The following is a 17545-nucleotide window of genomic DNA, read 5'->3' as shown; positions in this document are numbered from 1 at the left end:
CATTGTTTCACAAGGGCTTCGGTTTGACATGATTTTATGTGCGGTGTCACAACAAGTGTCATTTAAAGCCAGGCTGCATTATCAGAGCTTTTGCTTTTATTTGAGGCATGATACCATATTGGCGTCTTCAAATTTACACACAATATTTGAGATAAAAAAAGAAAGCATCATTATAAAATTGAGCTTATAAATCACAGCCTGAGTCCCAGATAATTTGCTTCATTTGTAGGTTTTTCAGCAGCAAGTTTCAACTGGATTGAAATGAAGAAGGGAAAAAAAGGCCTAACTAATCGCTGACGCGTCAGTGCAGTCAGTACAAAGAGGCAATGAGGGAGCTAACAGGTGGGAGAGGCAAGTGGTGGGAAGAGGGGAGAAGGAAAACAAAAGGGAAGGGTAGAGATGGATAGGTAGTAGAGTGAAACGAGACAGGTAAGGCAGGAAGGGAAAGGGAAGGAATTGGGGAAGAAAGAAAGTAAAAGGCCTGTCCCACGATGATTTTTTTGGTGACTGCCGGCGTCATATCAGTGTCGCCAAAACATTTTGAACATTTCAGAATCCTGCTTCGAAAAAAAAAATGTCACGCCGCATCATGCCACAAATTTTTCAGTGACCTGATACGTCAGTCAGTCTGAAGAAGGGTTCAGGCCTGAAACATTGCCTATTTCCTTCACTCCATAGATGCTGCTGCACCCGCTGAGTTTCTCCAACACTTTTGTCCACGTCAGTCAATGATGCTGGCAGTCGCTGAAAAAATCGCCAGGTGGGACAGGCCCTTAAAGAAATGAGAAGGTGGCAGGAAAGGAAAAAAAGAGGAAAAGAAGGAAGATAATAGAGAGGATAGAAAGAAGGAAAGCAATTGTGCTTCAAGAAGGCTTTTCCTCACCGCCATCTTCATGTGGCCTTATGCATGAATAAAAAAAGGGAGATCGTTGGAGAAAGACTGGAATTAATTGAGAGTGAAAGAAGATGGAGAGCAGAAAGCTAGAAGAAGAGCGGACAATGGGAAAGTGAGAAGGAAGAAATCCATTGTCCCACGGAGCAGGATCATCGTGGTGGGTGCAACTGAATCAATCTCATTGAAGAAAGAGAATTTATAAAAATTACAGGAAACCCCAGGTTTATATCAGTAGAAAATCTACAATATATATTCTATGTCTTTTTTCACATATACATAAAAGAACTCTTCAATCATTTTGTAATTTGACATGTTAGTTTCAGTAGTTGTCAATTGCAAACTGACCCTTCTATATACAGCATCAATAATCTTAGCAGGCATCAAGTGACTTCATTCTGAAAAAGAACATGATCAGTTTTTTTTTACAGTGCTTTGTGCAATAATCAAGGCATCACTTATACATTTGAGATGAGCTGGACTTCATAGATAGAAAAAAAACCTGAAGGAAATACAATTTCTCTAGCTTTTTAGAATATCAGTAGTTTCCTTTTTTGCAACTCCTTTTGAAGAATATTTATGGTTGACATTGGCTCAATTTTCACATTATAACTGCTCCTCTCCCATCTCTCATAAAGACAGCACATCTGAACCAACTCTAAGGAGGGGCCATTCAGGTTTGATTTCCAGGACTAGTTGGCTTGAATGTTTCCCTCTTCCAGAATGAAGGTATCATTCCCTCTCTGTTGATATCAATTTGTGTCATGTTGTTGGGCGATGAAATACTCATTTCAATTGTAACAATATAACTACAACTATAATGGAATAGGATGAGTACCAATACATGGGGGACACAAGGGTTGGACAAATAGGGCGATAAAGTAGCGGTGAAAGAAATGGACACCAGGATGAGTTGCCCAAACGTGTTGAATTGAAGTTTGTTGTTCCAGTGGTTAATAACATAATCCCCACCACTTGTGAAGGGATTAGGATTGGATTCCAATTCAACATAATTTGTCTCCTTAGGCCCTGGTTGATTCAAAATGTGTTTTTCTTTGTGGAGTTCTGGTTCACATTAGTGATGCTGTGAATCCCAAGGAATACACCTGTGTTCTCAGCAACTAGTGTTGCAAAAGCACAAATGATCAAAATGTGCCTCATTCGATGTATTTCTTCACAGGGGCACCTCAAGGCCATGTGCTCAGTCCCATGCTCTACTCTCCCTCTGTCTCACCATGAATGTGTATCCATCACCATTTTTAAATTCACCTATGATACCAACAACGTTGGATGAAAAATGGGTAACAATGAGTTAGGGAACAGGAGGATGATTGATAATCTTGATTGAACTCTCGACGTTAGTGAGGCCAAGGACCTGATTGCTGACCTCAGGAAGGGAAGGTTGGGGGATTCTCATTAGCAGGATGTCAATGCCGAGAGTCAACAGCTTTACATTCCTGGGCATGCATATCTCTGATCAACTGACCCAGGCCAAGATCATTGATGCAATCACAAAGAAAGCTCACCAATGCTTCTATTTTCTTGGAGGTTTGAGGAGATCTGGCGTGTTGCCCAATGCTCTGCCAGACGTCGACAGGTCGTATCATGGTCTGGTTTGGAAATTTAAACATTCGGGTACAAAGGAGGCTGCAGAAACTGGTGGACGTTGTCTGGTCCATCACAGGTACTGACCTCACCACAACAGAAGGGATCTACAGGCTGTGCCGCACCAAGACGGCAACTAAACTCAACTCATCGATGACCCACATCATCCTGGTCACCCTATCGTCTCGCTGCTACCATCGGGAAGAATGTGCAGGAGCTTGAAAATTGCTACCTCCAGGTTCAAGAGCAGTTCTTCCCATTAACCATCAGGTTCAGGAACCACGCTACACAATCCAAACCTCAACCCTGACTCAACACTAAACCCCAACGGACTTGGCACTCCTATGGTTTCTCTACTTACTTTGTTTTTCTATTCTGTCATGGTCTGATTTTGTTAAAATAACTGATAATTTATAGAACATTTATTTGTTGTTGTTGCAAAGATGCCGCAAGTAAGGTCTTCATTGTTCTGGTTCATATCCGGTTCATAAGACAAAAAGACACTCTTGACTGAAGTGGTCCATTCTATGCTCATCCCTTCAACACCCCACCCAATTTTTTTTCAATTAAATTAAATGAGTGAGTTTATTTTGGGTCTGATTGTGGTTTGTAGCACATTCCATCATGAATGAATTTTATCTTCTCGCCAACTAGATGTGTTTGCTCCGTATCACTCAGGCAATCTTCAGATAGAAGCTGCCACAGTAATTCCAGAAGCTTGCAGTCAGTCATATTAGCTATTGACAAATAGACTCATGGGCCATTTGTTCTTGAATGACTGGATTAATTGATCCCTGAATTGGATAACCTGCTTTTCGCAAGGGCAGGTTAACATTATACAGGTTACATTAGACAGGTTAACCCCCTTGACTTTTAGTCTGAAGAAGGATCTCCACTCGAAACGTCACCCATTCCTTCTCTCCAGTGATGCTGCCTGTCCCGCTGAGTTATTCCAGCTTTTTGCATCTATCTTTGGTTTAAACCAGCGCCTGCAGTTCCTTTCTGCACTCAACATTGTATGTTTTGGGACCCAGCATTGAGTTAATGTCGACACAAGGAACTGCACTAAAATAAATCACAAAGTGATGGAGTAAGCAAGACAGTGTCACTGGAGAACATGGAGCAGCAAAGTTTTGGGTTAGGACCCTTCTTCAGACTGATTGTAGTGGAGGGGAGAAAACTGGAGAAAGAGGTGGGAGTAGGACTAAGCCTGGCCTGTGGGCAGATGGATATAGTTGAGGGGGGTTTGATTGAGAATGTGTCTCATGGATTCAATGTTTTGGGAAATGTTCTACTTCTTTGTTATATTTGCTGACAGCTGCATGAAGGTTGCTAAAATCAGCTTGAGAAAGACATTAAAGGACATAATTTTAACTGTGCATTGGTAAATAATGGCAGACATAGAGTTGGCATCTTCACATCACTTGTGACTCAAGCCCATAGAAATAAATCTGGTACAGGTTTAAAATGCATTTTTAGTTTAGTTTAGTTTAGTTTAGAGATACAACAGGGAAACAGGCCCTTCAGCCCACTAAGTCCATGCCGACCAGTACGCCAACACTATCCTCCACACGAGGGACATTTACAATTTTTACCAAAGCCAATTAACCTATAAATCTGTATGTCTTTGGAGTGTGGGAAGAAACCAGACTACCCGGAGAAAACCCATGCAGTCACAGGGAGAACGTATAAACTCCATACAGACAACATCCATAGTCAAGATCAAACCCGGGTCTCTTGCGCTGTAAGCGCTGGAAGGCAGCAACTCTATCGCTGCGCCACCGTGCCACCCATGACTATCATTTATATCCCACTCCTGTATAATGGCATTCTGTGAGCCTCCTCCGGGTGCTCTGGTTTCCAAGCACATCTAAAGGACGTGTGGGTTGGGGATTAATTGACCACTGCAATACGCTCTTAGTGTGTAGATGCAGAGCAGAATCTGAAGGGTGTTGATGAGTATATTTGTTGAAAGAATGGGTTTAGGACTGTCCACGACAGTCAAGAATGGGTTATATGAAAAATTAATCTAGGAATGAGATGGTGAGCCGGAGTAGTCGCAATGGGCGAAACCGCTCTTTTCTTAGTCTTGAGGGAATTTAGATACCACACCGTCAGAAATCCACAAAATGAATTTTCTTGAAATCATGTCTATAGTGATCATTGAGATATAAAACTACCCCTTTATTTCACTTCTTGAGGAAAGTTGGCTCAGTAACCCTGAGAACCTCCACAAGGGAGAGGAGAGCAAACTAAACAGGCTCTAGGCTTAACAAATCACTCATTAACTAGTCTTGCGTTGTACTTACAGACTGGGGGATGGTTTGTTTAGTCCAGCTAAAAGGAGAAGTGCAGCTCCAGAAATAGCAACCAACTTGCCTGAAGACTTTCAAAAATAAAATAAGGAAATGGAGTTAAGTGAAGTGTGGATTACTGTAGCTTAAGCGAAAAAAAAACCCATAAACTTAAAAGTTGGTGAAAACAAAAACACCAACCTAGACTATCTGGAATGAATTGGCATAAAAGTTTTTAAGAAGTTATAGGCACTTGTCAGCCCAGTGGGTTCTGGGGACTTTACTGATGACGTAAATGTCTGTGCATCACTCCTGTGGTTTGCGTACCTGCACAGTAGCACGGACAAAAGAGACATGACACTTTCACAGTTAAATATATCTGATGCTGTCACTGAATGTTTTAGGGGAAGATTGCACTGACACTGAGTAGGTGTTCATACTCATTTCATCAATCATATAATATTTTGATTTTTGCAATTAAAAACAAATCTATTCTAAGGAGGATTACAATTTGACTCAACATCAGCTGCTATCAGTCTTTTCCTTCGGTTTTACAGACAGTCCAAGCAGTGTCTTCACTTTTTATCCTAAACAAGGGTCCGGAGGAGTGTTTGAAATGCGCTTGGGAAATGTCCGAGGGTCCGGGAGAACGCTACGAAGATCTCGTTAAGAAAACTGATAGAATCCATAAGCCAGAATCAAAGGGACATTTATGTCAAGAAGGCAGACCCATTGGTGGCTGGTTTCAAGTTTCATACACTTTCTCAGTGCATTGCTGGATCCTCATGGTTGTGTGTCAGTTTTGTGTACAACCTTTGAGGCTTCTATACAATACCCAAAGTCGTCTCTTGCAATGTGGCTGAAATTGAAGCAGCGGAGACAGAAGATCACGCAATGTTGTCTTGATGCACTGTCAGCTGCTCGTAGCTGGGCAGAGAGCTGTGTCTTGAGGCAACGGCTTGCAAAGTGGTTCCCTGTGCCGGATGCTGAGTCTGTGAGTGTGAGTATCCCTCCTGCTTGACCACGAGTAGCTGCAGCATATCCGTGATGGTGTTTAACTTCTGATCCATGTCCACGACCTATCAGAGAAAGGAAGCACAATCACTCAGTGGAGATTTGACAGGAGCGAGGTCCAGACCAGAAGGAAGATTGCAATCAGCTGGTATGAACATCGCAACTTCATTCACTTGTTATGTAGGATGCAAAAACAAAAGCAACAGTGCATGGCACAACTTCAGAACATCCTCAAGAATATGATAGCTGTTTGGAGGACATAGACATTGTCCGCCGACATTGAGTTGAATTGAATTGAAGGAATGGATAATGGATATTAATTCATATGTATGAGGTGCTGCATTTTGGGAAGTCTAACCAGGGCAAGATTTTTACAATGAACGGACAAAGGCAGGACCTTCAAAGTGTACGGTGGGGCCCTGCGGAGCATTATAGAACAGTGGGATCCTGGAGTACAAGTACATAGTTCCATAAAAGTTGCATTGTAGATAGGTAGGGCAGTGAAGAAGACATTTGGCATGCTGGCCTTCTTCAGGCAGGGAATTGAGCACAGAAGTCAGGACGCACTGTTAACAGCTGCAATTGGCATGACTGCACTTGGAGTAATATGGTCAGTTTTAATCACCCTGCTGTGGTAAAGATGCCATTAACTTGGAAAGAGTAGAGAGGAGATTTACAAGAATGTTGTCAGGATTCAAGGGTGTGGACTGTAAGGAGGCGATGGATGGGCATGCTAGGGCTTTATTCAGTGTTGCAGTGCAATTTTTTAGGTGCTGGAACTGTCAAACAGGGGCGTCATTTCAGGTTTAGCTTGGGGGGGGGGGGGGGGGGGGGGGGGGGAGCTAGTCTACATCCCAGTGTATAACTAGTACAATGGGGTCAAGGAAAGATCCTGATTCCACCAATTTCTCCGCCACCACGCACAAGAATCACGAGAAGCGTAAGATACGGATGCCAAGAACTGGATACCAGGCACCAGCAGGCAAGGGCTGTCACCTCACCAGAGTCCCAGGCTCAGCACCAGGCCCACAACCCCCACGATGCAGACAGCACGTGGTCTGACTCTGCCGGGTCCCAGTGCTCCCCCACCCTGCAGGGAACCTCAGTAGTGATGGGTCTTCCCCTTCCCATTCTTTCAACCAGGTTACCCCAACCACACACCCGCCAGTTAAAAGTCACACTGTTTTTTAACGGCAGCATTGCACCCCTGGCTTTATTGCTTGGAGCGAAGCAGGCTGAGGGATGATCTCATAGAGGTGTATAAAATCATGAGGATGAATGAACTGAGGCTCTTTCCCAGTGTATGTAAATAAAAAAACCTGGGGTCATAGGTTTAAGGTGAGAGAGGAAAGATATAATAGGAACCTAAGGGTCCACGTTTTTTTACAGAGGATGGTGGAGAGAAGGAATGGGTATTGGGACGAGTATGGTCTCGACCCGAAAAGTCACCCATTCCTTCTCTCCAGTGATGCTGCCTGACCCGTTGAGTTACTCCAGCAATTTGTGTCTATCTTCGGTTTGAACCAGCATCTGCAGTTCCTTCCGACACAATATTTAGAAGGATATGGGCTAAGTGCGGACAAATGGGATTCGCTTGGATGGAGCATCTTGGTTAACATGGACAGGTTGGGCAGAAGATCCTGCTTCTGTGCTGCATGACTCTGTGACTCTGTAAATTGTAATTTGCCCTCGTTGTATACTAAACAGTTAAATCAAACCACGATGGGCCGGCTTGGGCATGTTTTCTTTTCTTTCATTCTTACCAAGGAACAAAATCCTTTGTGTTAAATCTTCCCCTGGTTTAAACAATTTGCAGATTACAGCCCATTTTCCCCAAGACCCAGTCTTTTCTCCCATAACCTGCCCAGGTAATTTATTTTGATGATAGAAATTAAGTTTTATGCAAAGAGGCGTGCCGATGGGCAGCGAATTTCACAGTGTGAGCGGTGGGAGAGTCAGCATTGTGTGGCCAGGTGTACCAGCGAGATTAACATTCTGCCTCTGTTGCAGGCCAATGCTCCCAAGCTGTTTAATTACCAGCTAAACAGGGGCCTGGGACCAGGTGCAATTCTCTATCCCTGCTGTTTCTTTCAAATAGTCCACAGTTTAATATTGATGTTCTGCATTGACAATGTAATTGGAATTGTGTGAAAATGGAACTCCCAATGTTACCAGACATGTAAGGGATGGCTCATTGAACGAGTGACTTTCTGATGGGGGGGAATCTCACAAAGTGGGTTAGCATCTCTAGGATTAACATCTCTTAAGAGGGCTGTGCAAGGCTCCCTCAGTGCCGCACTGGGGCCAAGGCTTTAACCCACAAACCTCTCTGCAAGCAATCACACTGGCAATGTTGAATCATTAAAAACCAACCATCTATGAAACAAATCATCCTCCTAATTGAACACAGCAACAATGCCAGGGTTATTTGAGCGTTTCCCTGGTTGTGTTTAGTTTTCAATAGCATCCATAACAAATACAAAGAAAATGTTGAATGCTGCACGGGAACTATTTTTGGAGGAGTCCAGTCAAGGTGGCCTGGGGCTCTGCTTGTCAGAGCTCTTTGCCTCCTCTTGAGAGCAGCTTCCATTGTAGTCAATTGTAGTCAATGGAAAAGCTTGGATTTCAGTCAGATCACAGCCCTGAAAAGGAACATTCAGCTTGTGCCCATGAATCTGATTCTGTGCTTCCCCTGATCACATCTCATCTTTCACTAGTCTGTGCCTCGTGGCAGGTCACTGCATTGGAATGTTTAAATATTACAGGTGCAGATCTTTTTTTTTGCTAATGGCTTTTATACTCACGGATAACTTGCTTTCTTAACCAAGCCCGCAACAAGATATTCACTAACCAAACCCTCACATGCACCTTATTCACACCAAACTACATTGAACCCTAACTCCCACACTCCGGATACATTGGGAGCACAGTGGAACAGTAATAGAGTTGCTACCTTGCAGTGCCAGAGACCCAGGTTCGATCCTGACTATGGTTACTCCCTACATTAATCACATTTGTCTGATTCCTGATATGTCTTATCTATTTAAGTGTCTGTCTGAATCTCTCTTAACAGTTATTGTATCTGATTCCACCATATCTAAGTTCCAGATATCCTGTTAGGGCGGCATGGTGTTGCAGCGGTAGAGTTGCTGCCTTCCAGCACCAGAGAATCTGGTTCGATCCTGACTATGGGTGCTTGTCCATAAGGGGTTTGCACGTTCTCCCATGACCGTGTGGGTTTTCTCTGGATGCTCCGGTTTCCTTCCACATTCCAAAGGGGTACAGGTTTGTACGTTAAATGAGTTTGTTAAAGATTGTAAATTGTCCCTAGTGTGATAGTGCTAGTCTACAGGGATCGCGGACCTGGTGGGCTGAAGGGCCTGTTTCCACGCTGTATCTCTAAACTAAACAAGCTACTCACTAACCAAAATCTCACCTGCACCTTATTCACACCAAATTACATTAAACCCTGAGTCCCACACTCAAGATACAAAAACACCATGGAACCATATGTCCAAGTGTTAATCTTAGTTCTAGCATGTCACTGGCAAAAGGAATGGACCAGTTAAGCCAAGCCTTTACCTCTTCTGGACATCCATTTTGGTAGCATAATGAATCAGTAGGTTGTGAGTTTGAATCCAGCTCCAGGGACCTGAACAGAACAATTCTTAGCATTTTCATGGTGCCAATAAACAGTAGTGGGAAAGGTGATCTTTTCTCACGCTGCCCGCTAGGGAATAAGTGTGATCTGGGACTGACTGTCTGTTGGGATGGTAGGAACAGAATCAATTAGAGTTTTCAAAAGGAAAATGTACTGGCACAGGAGAGAGAATAACTTGCTCAGCAGTAGTGAAGTGAAAAGGGATTGGGAGAGGGGAGATTCAAGGGACTGGTGTGAATACAATGGACCCATTGACCTCCCTCTTTGTCCAACAAGTCCATGATTCTGTACATCACCTCGCTTGTGTGAACTGTACCATATAAAGATTGTGACTTCATGTGCAATGCTCAGGGTTTCCTGCGTTGTCTTGCAACTGACTTTGTAGTGGTAAAAATGGGCAAACAATCCAACTTGTTAAATCCACCACTTTCATGTGCTCAGATACCACTTCCCCATTTCCATCTGAACATGTGTCGGTATCCCTCTGTAGCCAGACGGGCTCCTGAGTAGCTAAAGGAAAGCCATTGTTCACATTCATATTCTCCACTGCATACGTCACTCTGTTCCCCATGCAGATCCTATCGGTTTCATGCTATCCCACTGCTTGTTGCCAAAGTTTTTTGTGCAACCGCACAACTTTATTTTACACATTTCATGTCTTCACCGCTTCTTTTTTAATTTGTCTGTTTAACTTTTATCTTTTGATCTTGAATTTTTGTATAGAAATAGAGTGCCACAGTGGAGTTAATTCCACAGATTCACCATCTTTAGCCAGAGGGTAGTCGTTAATCTGTGGAACTCATTGCCCACAGAGGGCTGTGGAGGCCAAGTCAGATGATATTTTATGGCAGAGATAAACAAGTTCTTGATTAGAACGGGTGTCATGGGTTATGGGGAGATGGTAGGAAAATGGGATTAGGTGGCAGAGATCAGCCATGATTGAATGGCGGAGTAGACTCGATGGGCTGAATGGCCTAATTCTCCTTCTATAACGTGAACGTGTAATTGTCTATGCTTTTGAACATGATTAATATACATACGCCGGTAGAGTTATAGTCAGAGTCAGACAGCATGGACACAGGCCCTTCGGTCCACTATGTCCATACTGTCCATGATGTCGGCATAAAGTGCTGGAGCAACTCAGCGGGTCAGGCAGCATCTCTGGAAAAAAAGGATGGGTGACGTTTCAGGGAATCAGAATCCTTCAGACTCCATGTAGTACCCTATGAAGACCATGAAGTACCCTATCTGTACTAATCACATCTACCAGCACATTGTCTGTAGCTTGTAATGTGCTGTTCCCTTTTTGGCGTATGTACAATAATTTATTTTGGCAATGTGTTGGTGATTCAGGCCGTTGAATAAATACTTATTTAATGTTATAGACGTATCTGCCTCCACCTAAGGTGGTGCCTTTTGGATTCCCACCACCTTCTGCGTGAGAATGTTTTTCCTCTCAGCTTAACTCTGAGTTCCTCTGAGTTGGATGATCAGCCATGATCACATTGAATGGCGGTGCAGGCTCGAAGGGCCGAATGGCCTACTCCTGCACCTATTTTCTATGTTTCTAACTTAACTTGAAATGTATGCCTTTCAGTTCTCGATCTACACTAAATGGAAACCTTTCCTGCTGTCCAAACTATTTCCTCAGTGTCCATATATTTCTTTTATACCTTTACCAAGTCCTTATTCAGGCCCCTACAACCTGCATTCGAAGAAAGTACCAACTGTGGCCAAAGATTTCTGTAGCCTGCTCATTTAGATATATACATTATAAATTACGTTTGAACTATTTTTTGCATGGTTGGTCTGAGCAGTGCATCTGCGATCCCTTTGACCAAACACCAGGGGATGGGCCACATTCAGTTCTACTCTTTACAACCATGTATTTTGAATCAAGTAGTTCCAAACATAAGTCATGACAAATGAGGAAAGTGATGAGGGGAAGAATCTCATTGAAACCTACCGAATAATGAAAGGCCTAAATAGAGTGAAAAGGGAAAGGGTGTTTCCAGTTTTGGGAGAGTCTCGGGCAGAGGGCATACTCAGAATAATGGAAAGCACCTTGAGAACGGAGATGAGGAGGAATTTCCTTAGCCAGAGGATGGTGAATGCGCCCCAGATAGCTATGGAGTCCAAGTCAGTGGGTATTTTTTAAAGGGGAGATTGAAAGGTTCTTGGTTAGCAAAGGCGGCAAAAATTATTGGTAGAAGGCAGGAGAATGGGGCTGAGAGGAAAAAATAAATTGGCCATGATCGAGTGACGGAGCAGATTCGATGGGTCGAATGGCCTAATTCGGGTCCTATGTCTTATGATCATGTGCAGATTTTGTTTAATAAATCATGCCTGATCATCGTTGATTTGGCCTGATCCTTAACCTCACCTAATGCCTAGAGCAACCTGCTCAAGAATCAGAGGTCGAGTGAGCTGGCTCTTTGTAATTGAGAGGGGTCCTTTCGGGTGGGTTAGGTTCCCGTGGCAACATGGCCTCAGGAGGTGAATCCTATGGCCCTTGTGGTGTTTGCTGCTATCAAAGTCCCTGATGGTCAGGAACTTGGAAGCAGCACCCTCTGACTAAACTTCAAGGGAAATGAGGAAAAGGCAGGAACATGTTACTGATTTTAGATGATCAGCCACGATCATATTGAATGACTGTGCTGGCTCAAAGGGCCGAATGGCCTCCTCCTCCTCCTATTTTTCTATAGTTCTATGATTCTAAATCCAGTTGTGATCTTCACATCAGATCAGTTCAGCATAAAGATAAGGGGCCATTTGGGAAGAATAACTGGTCCCTTGCCTCAGTCTATCAGTGGCCCACTGAAGTCCAACAATGGAACAGGATGTCACATGCTTCGGGATCAGCCTTCGCCCTCCGTGCTTCAATGTGTTGCCGCACAAGTCTGAGACGAGGTGAGCAGCCAGCTGCAAGTGCTGACAATTCCCGAAAGAACTGCCAAAGTAAAGTAAGCATTCCCTGACTCACTGGTTTTTCGGCAGCATTTAAGCTCATTTGAATCTTCACAGGGAAAAAAAATCAATTAGGTAAACTCGTTATCTCCCACAACTAGAATAATTTTTTTTAAAAGGGTATCCGTAAAAAAACAATTTAGCACTAAATTGTGATTCTTTTGTCATTTTGTCTACTCAAGGAGAGAGTTTAGTTTAGACATACAGAATAGAAACAGGCCCTTCAGTCTATCGAGTCCACACTGACCTGTTTACACTAGTTCTTTGTTATCCCACTTTTGCAGAAGACAACTAACCTACAAACACGCACGTCATTGGGATGTGGGGGGAAACTGGAGCAGCGGTCACAGGGAGAACATGCAATTTCCACACAGCCAGCACCTGTATTCAGGATTGGACCGGGTCTTTGGCACTGAGAGGCAGTCGCTCAGTAGTGTCATTGTGCTGCCCTACAAAAAACTTCCCCTTCTAATTATTTAATTAAGTCAGATCACCATTAATTTCACTTGTTTTCACCATGTTTAATGAATTTGATTGATATTTAATTTGAGACTAGGTGTGACTTGCGAGACTCTAAGTTTCAAAGACTAAAGCTATATGTTACAGTCTTAATGAGCAAGAAATACTAAATTGAATTATTGTTTGTCTTTGCCAGGAGTGTTTTCAAAGGCTTACTTAGATCACAAGATAAACATGAAGGTAGAGGGAGCTGCTACTCACCCCTAAAAGTGATCCAAGATATCAGAGCCAAGATAATCCAGGGAAAGATTTAAAAACATCCTAAATGTAACAAGCTATATGAAAACAAATTGACTTTAAAGCACTAATTTTTTTTTGATTATTCGTTTTTAAGAGTTTTATATAACTTTTAGGCAATGTTCCACCGCTGCCCTTAATACTTACTAGCAACAGCCAATTCACAAATCTGAAATTGTCATTCATTATTACTCACTTAATAATCCAGATTTCTTTCCCAACAGCGCATTCCTTCACGAATTGTTAAAAGGGGAACCAGAACCACTTCAGCAGAGATTGCAACATGTAGAAAGATGTTAAGACCATAAGACATATGAGCAGAATTAGGCCATTCGGCCCATCGGGTCGACTCTACCATTCAATCATGGCTCATCCAATTTTCCCTTTCAACAATAGGGCTCTTAAAGATAGAGGAGTCACAGGATATGGGGAGAAGGCAGGAACGGGGTACTGATTGGGGATGATCAGCCATGATCATATTGAATGGCGGTGCTGGCTCGAAGGGCCGAATGGCCTACTCCTGCACCTATTGTCTACAACCCCATCCTCCTGTCGTCTCTCCATAACTTTGTCCTCTTTATCCAAGTCACTAATTATTGTAAATTAAGCTTTATTTTCCTTTTTTTAAATGACTTTCCACAAGACCTTCATTCCATTTGGTTGTCCACTACAATATATGCCTCCAACATTCACAAAATAATTTTGGTAGGTGCTTTCTTGATAAATCACAACTTTCTATCTGTGGCACAACATGACTGGAGATTAAACTCTTCAATAGATAGGGTTCAGAAACATTTACAATGAACTTCATCCATTATTTACCTGTAACCTTGGAATTCATGTCCTTAGATCTAATATCTGCAAATATCTAACTTGTTCCCAATAACTGGCACACACTGCACCCAATGGTTCAATGGTACTTTATTGTAACATGTACCTAGGTACAGTGAAATTCTTTTTTTTGTATACAATGGCACAGTGGTGCAGCGGTAGTGTTGCTGCCTTAAGCGCCAGAGACCCGGGTTTGATCCTGACTACTGGTGCTGTCTGTACAGAGTTTGCATGTTCTCCCCGTGACCGCATGGGTATTCTCCGGGTGCTCCGGTTGCCTCCCACGTTCCAAAGACATGCAAGTCTGTCGGCTCATTGGCTTCAGTAAATTGTCCCAAGAGTGTAGGATAGAACTAGTGTACGGGTGATAGCAGGCGTGGACTCGGTGGGCTGAAGAGCCTGTTTCCACTTATCTCTAAACTAAAACTAAACTAAACTAAAATTCAGTCAACATCTTGCCATACAAAAGCACAATCACACATGAGTACCAGAGTGTAGGAATAGTAGATAGCGCAAGCATTGCCACATTTTAGCGCCATCTTGTATCCTTCAAGTTATCCACCCTTATCCAGTCCACATATAATATGGGGCTTTAATGAAGATTATTAAAATAGCTGAGGACTGCATCAGCTTTCCCTTTAGAACAAGAAATGGAACAACCTCACTTGCATTCACCACATTTTTCCCTGCCTCTCCCAAATGGGTCCGCAGTCTGGTGAAGGCAGTAATTCTGTAATCCATCTCCCCATTGCCATTTTTTCTGACATTTCCTTTGTTTCCGAAGGCTTTTAGTAATTTTTATTTGACACCGCTACATATAAGTTTTTTCCTCTTTTATTTTATCCCTCGCTTAGTCAAGTCCCGAATCCCAGAAAACTGGAAGCAACATGCTAGTTGGGATCGAAACAAAGAACTGCAGATGCTGGTTTATACCAAAGGTAGACACAAAGTGCTGGAGTAACTCAGTGGTTCAGGCAGCATCTCTGGACAAAAAGGATGGGTGATGTTTTCCAGTTGGGACCCTTCTTCAGACACGTCTTCTGAAGAAGGGTCTCAACGTGAAATGGCACACATTCTTTATCTCTAGAAATGTTGCCTGACCCACTGAGCACTTTGTTGCGATTTGGGATTCCTGTGAGTACTTGTCACCCTGAGCCACCAACATGCTCAAACTCTTCCAACCTTGTCAACTTGTCAATATAATTAGTTCCAGGTGGTCAATGCCCACTATTTAAACCCTTGCTTCCGTCCAAAGCTTGTAGTTTGTTTCATTCTACCACACTGGAGACCAGTCCACAGAAACACATTGATTCATTTTTGTTGTCTGCTTGAGCTGAACTGGTCATTTGGGGAGCAATTCAATTGATCAGCACTTGAGATAATTGATCTGCAACCAGGGGTGCTGCTAGTCTATTAGCCCTACCACGGTGGCACCATTAACCCCTTCAGTAAATAATGCAGGTTAATTGTCCACTGGCAAACACATTCTCAAAACCCAGAGCTGGATTCCCATGTCATTCTGGGGAGTCTGAGACTTTCCTAGGGTTCCTGATTACATAGCTGTCAAACAACATGATTCACCATTCAGGGGCTGTTGGTGGCTCAACGAGCACCCAAATTCCCCACACAAAGGCAACGGAAACTCCCTCGAACAAAATGACAGATTAACTAATGGCAGACCTGAAATGTCACCTAGCATGTTCTCCAGAGATGCTGCCTAAACCAATGAGTTTAGTTTAGAGATACAGTGTGGAAACAGGCCCTTCGGCCCACCAAGATCACCTCCACACTAATTCCATCTGACACATTAGGGACAATTTACAGAGGCCGATTAACCTACATGGCTTTGGAATGTGGGAGGAAACTGGAGCACCCAGAGAAAACACATGCGGTCACGGGGACAATGTACAAACTCCCCACAGACAGCACCCAGAGTCAGGATCGAACACGGGTCTCTGATGCTGTAAGGCAGCATTTCTACCGTTGTGCCACCCAGATTCAGATTCAGTTTTAATTGTCATTGTCAGTGTACAGTACAGAGACAACGAAATGCACCCTCCAGTATTACCCCATCAATACCTGGCTAAATTACTCCAACATTTTGTGGCCTTCGTTAGTTAGCCAGCCAATCTGGTTTGATCTGTTTCATGTGACAATCGTGCCACATGCGATCCCCGCATATTGACTATTCGGGTAATGGAATACCGCTTTTAAACTCACAAATCACCCAAAAAGTTAAGATGGGGAAGAACACTTGCTCTTAGTGAAAGAAAATGAACATATAAACAGAACCTGCAGACACAAGAAACTACAGAGATACCGTGTTTAGGAGAATGAGGGGGAAGATCTCATCTAAATCTACAAAATCTTTAACGAGCACAAGAGGCTAGGCGCAGTAGAAAATGTAGAAACTTAGAGCTGCAGATGCTGGTTGTACAAATGCCGGTAGTGTTATAGACAAAGAACCAGACAGCACAGACATGGGCTCCTTGGGTCCACCATATCCATACTGTCCACGAGGTCGACACAAAATGCTAGAGTAACGGGGTCAGGCAGCATCCCTCGAGAACATGGATTGGTGACGTTCTGGGTCTGGACTCATCTTCAGACGAAACACTCTGAAGAAGGGTTCCAAGCCAAAACATCACCTATCCATGTTCTCCAAGGATGCTGCCTGACCCGCTGTATTACTCCAGCACTTTGTGTCTTTTTTAGATTCCGGGAAGATGGTTTCTCCTGGCCAAGGAGTGTGGGACCAGGGAGCACAGATAGACACAAAGTGCTGGAGTAACTCAGCAAGTCAGGCAACATCTCTGGAGAAAAAGGATGAGTGACGTTTCAGATCGGAAACAGGGTTGAAGAAGGGTTCTGACCCGAAACATTACTAATCCTTTTTCTCCAGAGATGCTGCCTGACCCGCTGAGTTGTTCCAGCACTTTATGTCTATCTATGAGATTTCCATTCCATGATACAGAGGTTGAGTATTAAGCACCAATTATTGACAGGCTAATAACCTACTCAGGTGCATTGCACCACTTGCCAGCAGTTCTGAAGTAAGAATTCCATCTTCTATATCCATCTGAGCAATAATTGTCAATAACATGTTGTCAATAACTCAGAATGTTATTGAAGATGTCCACCCTCCAGATAACTCAAAACTGAGTTCAATTCTATGAGGCATTTTTAAGCACTATGTAATTGAAGAATAAACTGTGGCAATAACCACTTCCTCATCATTTTGTGCCACTGCAGAAATTTAATGGGGGAATTCCTGACTGGGTCACTTGTGAAACACATGCATGTTTCTGCCTCAGGGCCACAAAGGATGATTTCATTTCCTCATGACTCGCACCTTTTGTAGCACCGAAGAGGAACTTGGATCAACATTATAACGTCATTAGATGGACACAAAGATCTGGAGTAACTCAGCGGGGCAGGCAGCTTCTCTGGAGAAAAAGGATGGGTGACGTTTTGGGTCAGGATCCTTCTTCAGGCTGAAAGTAGGGGGGGGGGGGGGGGGAGGTG

At 43.3% G+C, this 17545-nt stretch overlaps 1 protein-coding gene and 1 long non-coding RNA gene across 2 annotated transcripts in view; one reads left to right on the top strand and one right to left on the bottom strand.

The window, feature by feature from the left end:
* LOC129705855 (uncharacterized) overlaps positions 1-2212 on the top strand; it is a 28093-nt gene extending 25881 nt beyond the window's left edge. The window contains exon 4 of the long non-coding RNA XR_008724973.1: positions 2073-2212. This is a non-coding gene — a long non-coding RNA (uncharacterized LOC129705855). The remainder of the gene's footprint in view (positions 1-2072) is intronic.
* Positions 78-17545, bottom strand: part of LOC129705854 (potassium voltage-gated channel subfamily KQT member 1-like) — a 633448-nt gene continuing 615980 nt past the window's right edge. Inside the window, exon 17 of the mRNA XM_055649698.1 lies at positions 78-5870. Within this exon, the coding sequence (XP_055505673.1) occupies positions 5679-5870 (192 nt within the window). The 3' untranslated portion in view covers positions 78-5678. The remainder of the gene's footprint in view (positions 5871-17545) is intronic.

Source organism: Leucoraja erinacea, chromosome 18 (assembly GCF_028641065.1).
Source record: "Leucoraja erinacea ecotype New England chromosome 18, Leri_hhj_1, whole genome shotgun sequence".
Lineage (NCBI taxonomy): Eukaryota > Metazoa > Chordata > Chondrichthyes > Rajiformes > Rajidae > Leucoraja > Leucoraja erinaceus.
Note: the sequence above shows the minus strand (reverse complement) of the source record. Positions and strands in the feature narration are given on the sequence as shown.